Genomic DNA, 13,426 nt, shown 5'->3' with positions numbered 1-13,426 from the left:
GAATTGCTAAAAACATCTTGAGGAAAAAAAACGAAGCTGGAGGTCTCGCGATGCCAAACTTTAAGGCATATTATGAAGCCACAGTGGTCAAAACAGCATGGTATTGGCATAAAGATAGATATATCGACCAATGGAATCGAACAGAGTGCTCAGATATAGACCCTCTCATCTATGGACATTTGATCTTTGATAAGGCAGTCAAGCCAACACACCTGGGACAGAACAGTCTCTTCAATAAATGGTGCCTAGAGAACTGGATATCCATATGCAAAAGAATGAAAGAAGACCCGTATCTCACACCTTATACAAAAGTTAACTCAAAATGGATCAAAGATCTAAACATTAGGTCTAAGACCATAAAACAGTTAGAGGAAAATGTAGGGAGATATCTTATGAACCTTACAACTGGAGGCAGTTTTATGGACCTTAAACCTAAAGCAAGAGCACTGAAGAAGGAAATAAATAAATGGGAGCTACTTTAAAATTAAACGCTTTTGTGCATCGAAGAACTTCATCAAGAAAGTAGAAAGACACCCTACACAATGGGAGATAATATTTGGAAATGACATATCAGATAAAGGTCTAGTATCCAGAATTTATAAAGAGATTGTTCAACTCAACAACAAAAAGACAGCCAACCCAATTACAAAATGGGAAAAAGACTTGAACAGACACCTACCAGAAGAGGAAATACGGATGGCCAAGAGGTACATGAAGAGATGCTCAATGTCCCTGGCCATTAGAGAAATGCAAATCAAAACCACAATGAGATATCATCTCACACCCACCAGAATGGCCATTATCAACAAAACAGAAAATGACAAGTGCTGGAGAGGATGCAGAGAAAGAGGCACACTTATCCACTGTTGGTGGGAATGTCAAAGGGTGCAACCACTGTGGAAGGCTGTTTGGCGGTTCCTCAAAAAGCTGAATATAGAATTGCCATACGACCCAGCAATACCATTGCTAGGTATCTACTCAAAGGACTTAAGGGCAAAGACACAAACGGACATTTGCACACCAATGTTTATAGCAGCGTTATTTACAATTGCAAAGAGATGGAAACAGCCAAAATGTCCATCAACAGACGAGTGGCTAAACAAACTGTGGTATATACATACGATGGAATATTATGCAGCTTTAAGACAAGATATACTTATCAAATATGTAATAACATGTATGGACCTAGAGAGTATTATGCTGAGTGAGTCCAGCCAAAAACTAAAAGACAAATACTGTATGGTCCCACTGATGTGAACGGACATTCGAGAACAAACTTGAAATATGTCATTGGTAACAGAGTCCAGCAGGAGTTAGAAACAGGGTAAGACAATGGGTAATTGAAGCCGAAGGGATACAGACTGTGCAACAGGACTAGATACAAAAACTCAAAAATGGACAGCATAATAATACCTAATTGTAAAGTAATCATGTTAAAACACTGAATGAAGCTGCATCTGAGCTATAGGGTTTTTTTTTTGTTTTTTTTTTACTATTATTACTACTTTTATTTATTTTCTCTATATTGACATTTTATATCTTTTTCTGTTGTGTTGCTAGTTCCTCTAAACCGATGCAAATGTACTAAGAAATGATGATCAAGCATCTATGTGATGATGTTAAGAATTACTGAGTGCATATGTAGAATGGTATGATTTCTAAATGTTGTGTTAATTTCTTTTTTTTTTCTTTCCATTAATAAAAAAATTAAAAAAAAAAATCTCCACCTTGCAGAGCGTCTGCTCTTAAAATAAAGGCACTTATTGGAAAAGAATAGGATGGGGAAATATGGCTTAGTAATGATGGTAATGGGGAAATGGAATCCTTGGGATCTGCTAAGCATTTTCTAGATAGACCTATAATGGACTGCCCTGAAGAAACCTCCAGCCTACCTTGAGGAAACAGCTTCTCGGCCTCTAGTATCCCCAGAGGAGTCTGTCACCCAATGTCCACCTAAAGAGATGAACCCCTCAGTCCCTGCCTGTTCTAGTTTGCTAGCTGCCGGAATGCAACACACCAGAGACAGACTGGCTTTTAATAAAAGGGGATTTATTTTTGTTAGTTCTTCAGAGGAAAGGCAGCTAACTTTCCACTGAGGCTCTTTCTTACGTGGAAGGCACAGGATGGTCTCTGCTGGTCTTCTCTCCAGGCCCTTGGGTTCCAACAACTTTCCCCGGGGTGATTTCTTTCTCCATCTCCAAAGGCCTGGGCTGAGCTGCAAGTGCTGAGATGAGGAATGCTGAGCTGCTTAGCAGTGCTATATTGCAATCTCTCATTTAAGCACCAGTCAATTAAGTCAAACATCACTCACTGCAGCAGACACGCCTCCTAGCTGACTGCAGATATAATTGGCAACAGATGAGGTTCACATACCGCTTGCTGGCTTATGTCCACAGCAACAAGACTAGGTATGCTCATCTGGCCAAGTCGACAACTGAATCTAACTAACACACTGCCAAACCTGTAACCACCTCCCCTGGGGCTTCACTCCTCTGTCTAACGAGATTAATCTTGTTTCATCAGATGAAACTGCAATGGAATGCTCCAAGGTGCTTGGCTTGAAGGACACATCTGTTCTTTTCATGACCTATGACCACCACCCCTCTTTTCTTCAAGACCTATAACTAGACTAAAGTCCCAACAGACCCTGAAAGGTGAAGTGCAAAGTGTGACCCATGAGGAAGTATGCTATACTCCAAAAGAACTGCATGAGTTTTCTATCTTATCTAGACAAAAATCAGGGGAATGTGTGTAGGACTGGATTAAGGGTGTGGGAAAATGGTGGAATGAATATAAAGTTGGACCAGGCTGAATTCATTGATACAGGCTCACTAAGCAGAGATTCTGCATTCAATGTTGTAGCTTGAGGGGTTAAAAACGGGATCAACAGTTTGGGTGGTTGGCTGAAACATGGATCAAAAGGTAGTGACATAACCTGAAGTCAAAATGCCAGAACTGCCCTGATAAAATATAGACGAGAGGATCCAAACGCTTAGATAGATTGGAATGTTAAGAGTGGATTTATCATGGAAGACCTGCCCACACACCCCAGGAATGTTCAGAAAACACACCATTACCAAGACTGTGAGATGTAAATTTGTGAGACCAGCTCTATCATCCCTGAAGAATCCTGCAGTCACCATTCTACAGATATTACTGTGGGAAATGCTGTCACTGAGCTGGAATCCTTAAACACAATGGGGATGATTGCATCTTGAGTTAGCAGAAGCCAGTGGCAGTACTAAATCACCAAAGGCAAAGTGTGCATGGCTACCATAATGGACATCAGACTTAGAGCAGCAGTCAAAATAATCTGACTTGCAGAGACTTATGGCATTGACTTGTAGATCATGGGGTACCTAAAAGTAAACAAATGGGCAACCTATGAAATTCTTGTTTGATCTATATTAAGCATTTAGAGAAGTTCTAGGTCAAGTGAACAAAAGCCTGACTTAAATTACAAAAACAGAGTCATGGCCCCTTAATTAAGTCCCAGACTTGAGACAGTTTACAGACCCAGAGCCCCTTGTATGAAAGGAAGGCCAAGTACCATTGGGGAGGGACCCTGTTACACTGCTAAAAATTTATACTGTTAGTCTTTCTCCCAGCCTTCTTCAAACAGACTTACTGTCTATTCCCAGGATAACTGTGCACTGGGTAAAAGGAAATGATCAGGTATTTTGAGGATTATTAGACAGTGACTCAGACATTACATTAATTCTAGGAAACCCAAAACATCACTCTAAATCACCATAGTAGGGACTTATGGAGGCCAGGTCCAACTCACAGTGAGTCACGTGGGTCCCCAGCCCCATTCTGTGATTATTTCCCCAGTTTCGGAATGTATAATTGGAATAGGCATACTCAGCAACTAGCAAAACTTCCACTTTGGTTCCCCAACCAAAGGGGAAACCAAAGGAAAGGCCAAGTGGAAGCCACTAGAACTGTCCCTAACCAGTAAAATAGTAAATCAGAAGCAATACAAGATTCCTAGAGAGATAGCAGAGACTAGCACCACTCTTAAAGATTTGAAGGACGCAGGCATGATGATACCCACCATATCCCATTCAACTCTCCTATTTAGCCTGTGCAGAAAACAGGTAGGTCTTGAAGGATGACAGTGGATTTTCATAAATTTAACCAGGTAGTGACTCCAGTTGCAGCTGCTGTTCCAGATGTGGTATTACTGCTTGAGCAAATCAACACACCTCCTGGTGACCAGTATGTAGCTACTGATCTGACAAATACTTTTTTTCTCAATAGCTGTTGAGAAAAAAAGGACCACCAGAAACATTTAGCTTTCAGCTGGCAAGGCCAGCAGTATAACTTCACTGTCCTGCCTCAGGGATATATTAACTCTTCAGCCCTATGTCACAATCTTGTCCACAGGGACCTTGATTGTTTCTCCCTCCAAGTAGATATCACACTGGTCCATTATATTTATGATATCTTATTGATTGGATCAAATGATCAAGTAGCAGTAACTTCCCTATACTTATTGGTAAGGCACTTGCATGTCAGAGGATAAAGATAATTCCACAAAAATACAGATGCCTTCCATCTCAGTAAACTTTCTAGGTATCCAGTGGTGTGGGGCATGTCGACATATCACTTCTAAGGTGAAGGATAAGCTGTTGCATCTAGCCCCTCCTATGACCAAAAGAGAGGCACAACACCTAGTTGGCCTCTTTGGACTTTGGAGACAATATATTCCTCATTTGGGTGTGCTACTCTGGCCCATTTACCAAGTGACAAGAAAAATGCTAGTTTTGAGTGTGAACTGGAACAGAAGGAGGCCTTGTGACAGGTTCAGACTGCTGTGCAAGTTGTTCTGCCACCTGGCCCATATGATTCAGCATAGCCAACAGTGCTGAAACGGTCAGTGAAAATAGAGATGCTGTCTTGAGCCTCTGGCAGGCCCCTATAGGAGAATTACAACACAGGCCCTTAGAATTTTGGAGCAAAGCCTTATCACCCTCTGCAGATAACTATTCTCCTTTGAGAAACAGCTTTTGGCCTGCTTCTATGCCTTAGTAGAGACTGAACACTTAACCATGGGCCATGAAATTACTATGAGACCTGAGCTGCCTATGAGCTGGGTGTTATCTGACCTGCCAAGCCAAAAAGTTGGGCATGCACAGCAGGACTCCATCATAAAACGGAAATGGTATATATGACATAGGGCTTAAGCAGGTCCTGAAGGCACATGTAAGTTACAGGAGGAAGTAGCTCAAATGCCCATGACCCCCACTTTGCCACATTATCTTCTTTCACAGCCAGAGCTATGACATCTCGTGGAGTCCCTTACAGTCAGTTACTGAGGAAGAGAAAACGCTGGCCTGGTTTATAGATAGTTCTGTACGATATGCAGATACCACTCAAAAATGGACAACTGCAACACTGCAGTGCCTTTCTGGGCTGTCCCAGAAGGACAGTGGTGAGGGGAAATCCTCCCAGTGGGCGGAACTTTGAGCATTGCACCTGGTTGTTTATTTTGCTTGGAAGGAGAACTGACCAGAGGTGCATTTGTACACTGACTCATGGGCTCTTCCTAATGATTTGGCTGGATGGGTCAGGGACTTGGAAAGAGCATGATTGGGAAATTGGTGACAAAGAGGCTAGGAAAAGAGGTATGAAGATAGACCTTTCTGAATGGGTAAAAACCATGAAAGTATTTGTGTCCCATGTGAATGCTCACCAGAGGGTGACTTCAGTAGAGGAAGGTTTTAATGATCAAGTAGATAAGATGACCCCATTCTGTGGATACCAGTCCTCCTCTTTCCCCAGCCACTCCTATCATTGCCCAATGGGCTCATGAACAAAACAGGTATGGTGATAGGGATGGAATTTATGCATGGGCTCAGCAACATGCACTTTCATTAACCAAGGCAAACCTGGCTATAGTCACTGCTGAGAATCCAATCTGCCAGGAGCAGAGACCCATACGCAGTTCACAATATGGCACTATTCCCTGAGGTGATCAGTCTGCTACCTGGTGGCAGGTTGATTACACTGGACCACTTCCATCATGGAAGGGGCAGTGATATGTTCTAACCAGAACAGACACACACTCCAGATATGGGTTTGCTTTCCCTGCATGCAATGTTTCTACCAAAACTACCATCCACGGACAATACCTTATTCATTGTCATGGTATTCCACACAGCAATGCTTCTGATCAAAGAACCTACTTCACAGCACATGCTCATAGAATTCTCTGGTCTTACCATGTTCCCCATCATACAGAGGCAGCTGGGTTGACAGAATGATGAATTGGCCTTTCTTAATTGCAGTGCCAACTAGGTAGCAATACCTTGCAGGGCTGAGGCAATATTCTGCAGGAGGCTGTGTATGCTCTGAATCAGCATTCACTCTATGGTGCTGTTTCTTTCATATCCAGGATTCACAGGTCCAGATATCAAGGGGTGGAAATGAGTGTAGCACCACTCACTATCCCCACCTAGTGATCCACTAGAAAAACTTTTGCTTCCTGTCCCTGTAACCTTAACCTCTACTGATCTACAAGTCTTAGTTCCAAAAAGAGGAATGCTCCTTCCAGGAGACACAACAATGATTCCATTGAACTGGAACTGAGACTGCCACCTGGCCACTTTTGGATTCTCATACCTCTGAATCAACCAACGAGGAAGGGGATTACTGTACTGGCTGGGGTGATTGATACAGACTATCAAGAGGAAATAGGACTCAAATACACAATGGAGGCAAATAAGAGTTTTCCTGGAATACAGAAGATCCCCTAAGGCATCTCTTAGTACTACCGTGCCTTGTGATTAAAGTCAATGGAGAATTCAGAAGAGAATCTCTCTGCTTCAGCCAGCAGCCTCTCCTGGGGAATTCACTGAAGATCTTCACTGAAGCTGCCAGCTCACTGCCTGCCCTACGGAATTTAGACTGGTGCATCCCCACAGTTGCATAAGGCACTTTTATTAAGTCTCATATTTATAGATATCTCCTGTTGGCTCTGTTTCCCTAGAGAGCCCTCAATAACACAGCTCCTTACCCATTCATTTTTACCAGAGGTGTGCATATTAGTGTGTATAGAGTGTAAGGCAAGAGTGTGTATGAATTTTTAGCAATATAAAATGTACATGTATACTTCTATTTGTGAGGTATATGTCAAAATTAATAAAAGAGTCTACATTCAGAAATACCAGCAGATGCTGTGGAAACTGTTTTCTATATATAAAAGAAATTTGAAAACACTGAAGATAAAAGGCTTAAAAACTATTTCACCTTGACCCTCGCTTGGAATCTATTACACAAATTTGCTATGATGAATTTTTTTCAAAAACAGAAAACCATTTTAGATGGAAAACTCATTCCTAATTTCTGTTTTGTAAGGATAATATTAATATATATACTGTCAGAGTATATCTACCTGACATATTTTCAAATATACAATATAAAATATACATAAGTTAGAGTGTTGCATGTCCCCCTGTGGGGATCTAGGGGCCGAGTCATTCCCTAAGTCTCTGTAAAACTTGCAAGCATGCATCGCTTCCATGACCTGGGTCAGTTAGTGGTTAAGCTGACCTCTCTATGGAAGGAGGAATGTGCAGATGGTCAATGTATGTAAAAGACCTGACCTTTCTCTGTGTAGGATGTTAACCTATACCCTACCTCCTTCCTGGAGTCTTTGTGATGTTATCTTGTTTATTGTTATCTACAAAGCAACCATAATCCTTCCCTTGTGTGCAGAATCTATAATCAGTTCTATCCTTGTGCCACAAGACCCCTCCGCTGTACCCATGTTCTCATACTAAATGCGATGCCTTTGTCTGGCATCCCTATAACTGACCTTGTCGATTCCTGCCTAAGTGCGGAATGCTTGCACCTAACCACCCTCTAAACAGCATGATTCCCTGATTAACTTCCTTCTTTACTCCTATAAGTAAATTCTGATAATAAACGTCTCAGTCCATACCTGGCACTTTCTTTGGCCTATCAGCTGGAAAAGCCCCTGCAGGCCAGGACACCACCCTTTATGAAAAGTACCTAGCACATGCCATATATACCAAGACAATAAAACTGTGTTACTAAAATACAAAGCCATATAACTATTTTGCAATGATTACCAATATTTTATTTAGTAATAACAATAGCACGTGGGCATCAAACATTCTTCATACTATATATCCAATGAAAAATATTGGGGGGGGGGCAGGAAGGAGACAGGGATAAAAGATACAACCTTAAGGATTAGAATTAATCATCTATTACTCTGCAATAACTTACGTTTTAAATATTAAAAGTTTTTAGAATTTCTTTTACACTGTTAAAGGGACTCCATGGGATTCTTTTCTCCTTTGAATTCCCACAGTTCATTCTTCCACATTTATGTAATTGACAGTTTCCACTTTATATTTTTATCTTATCACCTACAATAGGTAAGAGCTGAGTAGGAACAGGGATTCCACTTTGTTCATCTGTGTGCCCTAAATGTGCCTCACTTGAGGCCTTGCATGATGAACCCAAACATGTCTTGTGTTCCTAAATGAAAATTACTTAATTCTCTTATATTTGATAAAGTATGATTTATTTGCTTCATTCACATCCCATAGTGACAGCTGACTAAGTATTCAAACCTACAGGCTGGGAAATGTTCAAATCTCCTTTCTGAATCACTAGGGGAAAACCCTGGGAAGCTTTTCTACATTTGGAACCTTATTCCATTACATAGGAAGTAGTGATCTCAAAAGGAGGATGTTTACCTTGATTTTTTTTTCCTTCCTTAGGGCATGTTTTTGGCCTGTGGCTTTGCCTTGAGAGAAACAATATCAAATGGTCTAAAGCAAACAGAAGAAGTCAACCTTTTAGGTCGTTTACCAAATCTTTAACATTGATAAATAGAAGCTTCGGTCATACAAATCTCCAGCAATCAACGAGGGCAGGAGAAATAATGTGAATAAACTGAAAAATCATATCATCATAAATACTACTTAATGTTAAGATCAATGGATACTAGCAGAAGCTTCCATTTCGAAACCTCAAAATGGCAACCTGACAAGATAATTACAAGGTGTCTGAGGCTTGCAGTTAGCTGCTTTGACGTTCTGGTAAAGGGAAAATCTCTGCATGTGCTCTTTCAAGTGGGAAGGGTGCTAATTAAGAATATTATATTAAATATGTTGTTTCTATTTGCCCATCTTTTAAAAAGCAAGACATTTAAACAAGTGAGTGAGAAAGTTAGTTCATTTTTATACTCTGTGGTAGGCCACTGGCTCACTGTGGCTGGTGAGGATTATTTAAATTCAGGAGCCATACCAGGTTGACAAGCTCCTGTCACTGCTGCAGGCTACAATCTGCACACAGTGCCTGAAGGGTTATTACAGTGGAGCGTGTCTACAGAGGACAACAAAGGAGCCTTACCCCTTCCCGAAGGCACCTCATTAGCACTGTGTATGCAGCCAAGGGAACAGCCCAGCATTCCCTAGGGTTCTTTTTTTTTTCTTCCTAAAATGAAGGAGAAAGAAAGGCAGTGAAGCTCACAGTGAAACGCCATTAATTCATTCAAGAAAAATGCAGTTTCAAAAATACAAACTATTTAGAACTTCCCGATATTCTATTTAAATTACTACCTATTACTTGACAATTATGGCCTACTTATAATTCTTTTACTGCATTGTACTGACATTTCTTTTTCCCATTACACTATATATGACATTAGTAAGATTCTCTCATCAGAAGTTAAATACAATTGGGAAATGGCACTATGATCTATTCAACAGTGACACATATTATTGATAACTATAGATGATAATACAAATATCCCAAACTAGAAAATATTGCATGATCTAGTACAGTGATCTGAAAGCACATAACACAGCTTAGAGTAATATCTCAGGACAATCCACATGCACTAAAAGGGAGTATGGTACCTCGTAAGACAATATGCTAAATAAAAAGAGTAAATGTGGTTAGCAGGACACTTATTTTAGTAACATCAGCAATAATTCTCTTACACAAGGTTAACCAAACTATGTAATAACCACAAAAACACTCCTGCAATCTACCATATAAAATCACAAAATAAATCAGGTGCAACAAAGGAAGTTGAAAAAAAAATAATTTTGAAAAAAGAAAATAAGAAATTAGGCTCTGTTTAGGGAAAATATTTCCTTAAGGTTGCCCAAATGTTAGAAATGGCATATTGCTAATCCAAGTCTTCTATACTCGTAATGAGAATTATGACTCGTTAAAATGATACCCTTACTAAAATAATTCCATTTATGGTTCTGCCCTATATATTTTCATCAGGAGATGCTCCAATTAGGACCCAAATTAACTTCCAAACAGTACTTTCTTTCCTTCACACCCACTTGCTCGACACTTCTACCACAATCTCTCTTCAACATCACTAGACTCTGGGCCTCAAATCACTTTTCTTTCCCCCAGGCACATGGTCTATCATTTAATCATTCTTGCCAAAAACCTGAGCTAACTTTCACTTTTGTCTTCCCTCTACCCTTGTATGGGGGAACCCCAACCTTGGAGGAATCCAGTCATTTTTCACCCTCCAGGCCTACACTGAGGCAGATGAGCTCTTAAAGAAGATGAAGCCACAGAACACAGAAAGAGTATCACCAATTTATGATCAGCCACCTTAGGAGGCCAACTATGTTTCTCTGGTCAACTTACTCTTCAAAAGGACTATTTCAAACCGGTGACCCTCCTACCATCTCACCTTACTTCCTCCTTCATTGAGATAATGGAAGTCATAATAAAGGAATGAGGAACTTAACCTAAAGACATCTGATGCTATCGGTTACTTCTACCCTATGGCTATAACAAGACAGGCTGCTCTAGTCCTTGCACAGGGGCTCAGGATCCCATTGCCGTTCAACCTTCTTCAGGGACATTAAAAATGGACTATTCTTTGTGGATCCTAAATTATCAACACCTTCTCTGGGCTGAATCTCTTCTGAATAGGCTCAGTGTCTCCCACTTTGAAAACAATGTCCCCCTCAACCCCCAGCCCTCCTCTCCCTTTCACAATCAAGCCCCTCTTCAGGCTGACTTTCTCAGTTTTCTGCCTCCCATTCACTCCTCAACTCACTCCAATCTGATTTCTGCTCCCATTTTTCCAGGTAAAATAAATACATAAAGCTCCTGTCAAGCCACAAATGACTTTCATGGCCTTCAATCGAATGGGCTCTTTTAAGTAAGTTTATTATTATTAATTTTTTTTGGACCATAAGCTACATTCAGCCCTACTAACTTTCCCATTATTGAAATTCCCACTTCTCTTTGGAAATTTTGCTCCTACTTTGCTTACTCTCATTTAGCTTCTTAGAATTCTGACCATTCTCCAGTTATTCTCCGCACTTAAACCAGACTAACCTTTTCAGCATGTAAATCAGATTACTTCATTATCCTGCTTAAAATGGTTTAATGACTCCCCCATGCTCTTAGGATTAGACTTGGCCAATTAGCCCTTCATGATTACATCCCTGCAATTTTTCCAACCCTGCCTTCTTGCACACATGCCTCCAGTCCCACTGGGCCTGGTGAAGCGCATACATGAAAAAAGTACCTCCTGTGTACTTATAGCTATTCTTTGCAATGGCTACACAGCTCTGACAACAGATAAATTTTCTGCTTAATGTGCTTAGTGGCTTAGAGATAAAAACGAAGCAAGCCTAAGTCAATATGATGATCAGCACTTCACTGCCCTCCCCCCTACATGGGACATGACTCCCAGGGGTGTAAACCTCCCTGGCAATGTGGGACAGAACTCCAGAGATGAGCCAGGACCTGGCACCATGGGATTGAGAAAGGCATCTTGATCAAAAGAGGAAAGAGAAAAATGAGGCAAAATAAAGTTTCAGTGGCTGAAAGATTTCAGTGCCAAGAGGTTATCCTGGAGGTTATTCTTGTGCATTATATAGATATCCTTTTTTATTTCGTGGTGTATTGGAGCAGCTGGAGGGTAGTATCTGACACTGTTGAACTGCATTCCAGTAGCCTTGATTCTTGAAGAAGAATGTATAATTATACAGCTTTTACAATGTGACCATGTGATTGTTATTTGATGCTCCTTTTATCCAGCGTATGGACAGACGAGTAAAAAAAATAAGGATAAATAAATAAATAATAGGGGGGATAAAGGATAAAAAACTCAGTAGATTGAAATACTAGTGGTCAATGAGAGGGAAGGGTAAGGAGTATGGGATGTTTGAATCTTTTCTTTTTTCTTTTTATTTCTTCTGGAGTGATGCAATTGTTCTCAAAATGATCACAACTATGTGACGACATTGTGAGCCATTGATTGTATAGCATGTATGGACTGCATCGGTATGAAGATTTGTCAATAAAAATATTTTTAAAAATAAATGTTGTAATAACTCAGAGGGAAAAAAAGATAGTGATGAGTACTACGAAGAAAAACACAACAGGGTAAAGGATTAGAGGAAGACAAGGTGGCTCCATCCCAGATCACTCAATAGCCAGGAAAAGCATCTGTTATGGTTCAAAGCTGTTTATATACCCCAGAAAAATATGTTCTTAAAGTTAATCCCTTCTTGTGGATATGGACAAGAAAAGTAAGCAGGACTTTTGGCGAGTAAACCCAGAAGATTAAAAAGTATTTGCAAAGTCCCCTTCAGGGGCTAGGGAGAAAGGTGAAAATATTAAACTTCCCCACCTGGGGAACTGCCAATTTGATAAGACAGGCCCTTGATCTTGGGGATTGCTCTTACGAAACTCATTTCTGAAAAGGAGAAACTAAATCTACTTATGATAATGCTTAAGAGTCACCTCCAGAGAACCTCTTTTACTGCTCAGATGTGGCCTTTCTAAGTCAACTCCGCAGATGAACTCACTACCTTCCTCCCTAGAAGGGACATGACTCAAATGTGTAAATCTCCCTGGCAACAAGGGACATGACTCCCAGGGATAAGCCTGACCCTGGCAATGTAGGAAAGCCTTCTGGAGCAAAAGGGAGAAGAGAAATGAAGTGAAATAAAATTTCAGATTTTCATAAATCTTTTGGCTGAAAGATTTCAAATAAAGTTGAGAGGTCTTTCTGGAGGTTATTATTGCACTGTATCTAGATATTCTTTTGCAGTTTCTGGTGCATTAAGAGTAGCTAGAGGGAAATACCTGAAACTGTTGAATTTTAATCCAATAGCCTTGATTCTTAAAAATGAGTGAATAACTATAGAACTTTTAAGGTGTGAACGTGTAAATGTGGAAACCACATGACTGACACTCCCTTTGATATATGGACAGTTGACTAAGAAAAAAAAGACAAAAATAAACAAACAATGGGGGAGGGGATGTTTGGGGTGTTCTTTTTAACTCTTGTTTTTATTCTTATTTTAAAAAATCTTTGGCATAATGAAAATGTTCAAAAATTGATTGTGATGATGAATGCACAGCTTTAAGATGATACTGTGAACCA

The 13,426-nt window shown here is 40.3% G+C and overlaps 1 protein-coding gene across 11 annotated transcripts in view; it reads right to left on the bottom strand.

Moving 5' to 3' along the window:
- ULK4 (unc-51 like kinase 4) overlaps window positions 1–13,426 on the bottom strand; it is a 749,242-nt gene that overhangs the window by 606,803 nt on the left and 129,013 nt on the right. For all 11 annotated transcript variants that reach the window (XR_013162830.1, XM_077129714.1, XM_077129713.1 and 8 more), the window contains one exon: window positions 9,394–9,477. Coding sequence is in view for 10 of the 11 variants with exons in the window: in XM_077129714.1 (XP_076985829.1) it covers window positions 9,394–9,477 (84 nt within the window). In the remaining variant the exon portion in view is untranslated. The remainder of the gene's footprint in view (window positions 1–9,393; window positions 9,478–13,426) is intronic.

The sequence above is a fragment of the Tamandua tetradactyla genome, chromosome 15 (assembly GCF_023851605.1).
Source record: "Tamandua tetradactyla isolate mTamTet1 chromosome 15, mTamTet1.pri, whole genome shotgun sequence".
NCBI classification, from domain to species: domain Eukaryota; kingdom Metazoa; phylum Chordata; class Mammalia; order Pilosa; family Myrmecophagidae; genus Tamandua; species Tamandua tetradactyla.
This window is presented reverse-complemented; position numbering and strand designations above follow the sequence as displayed.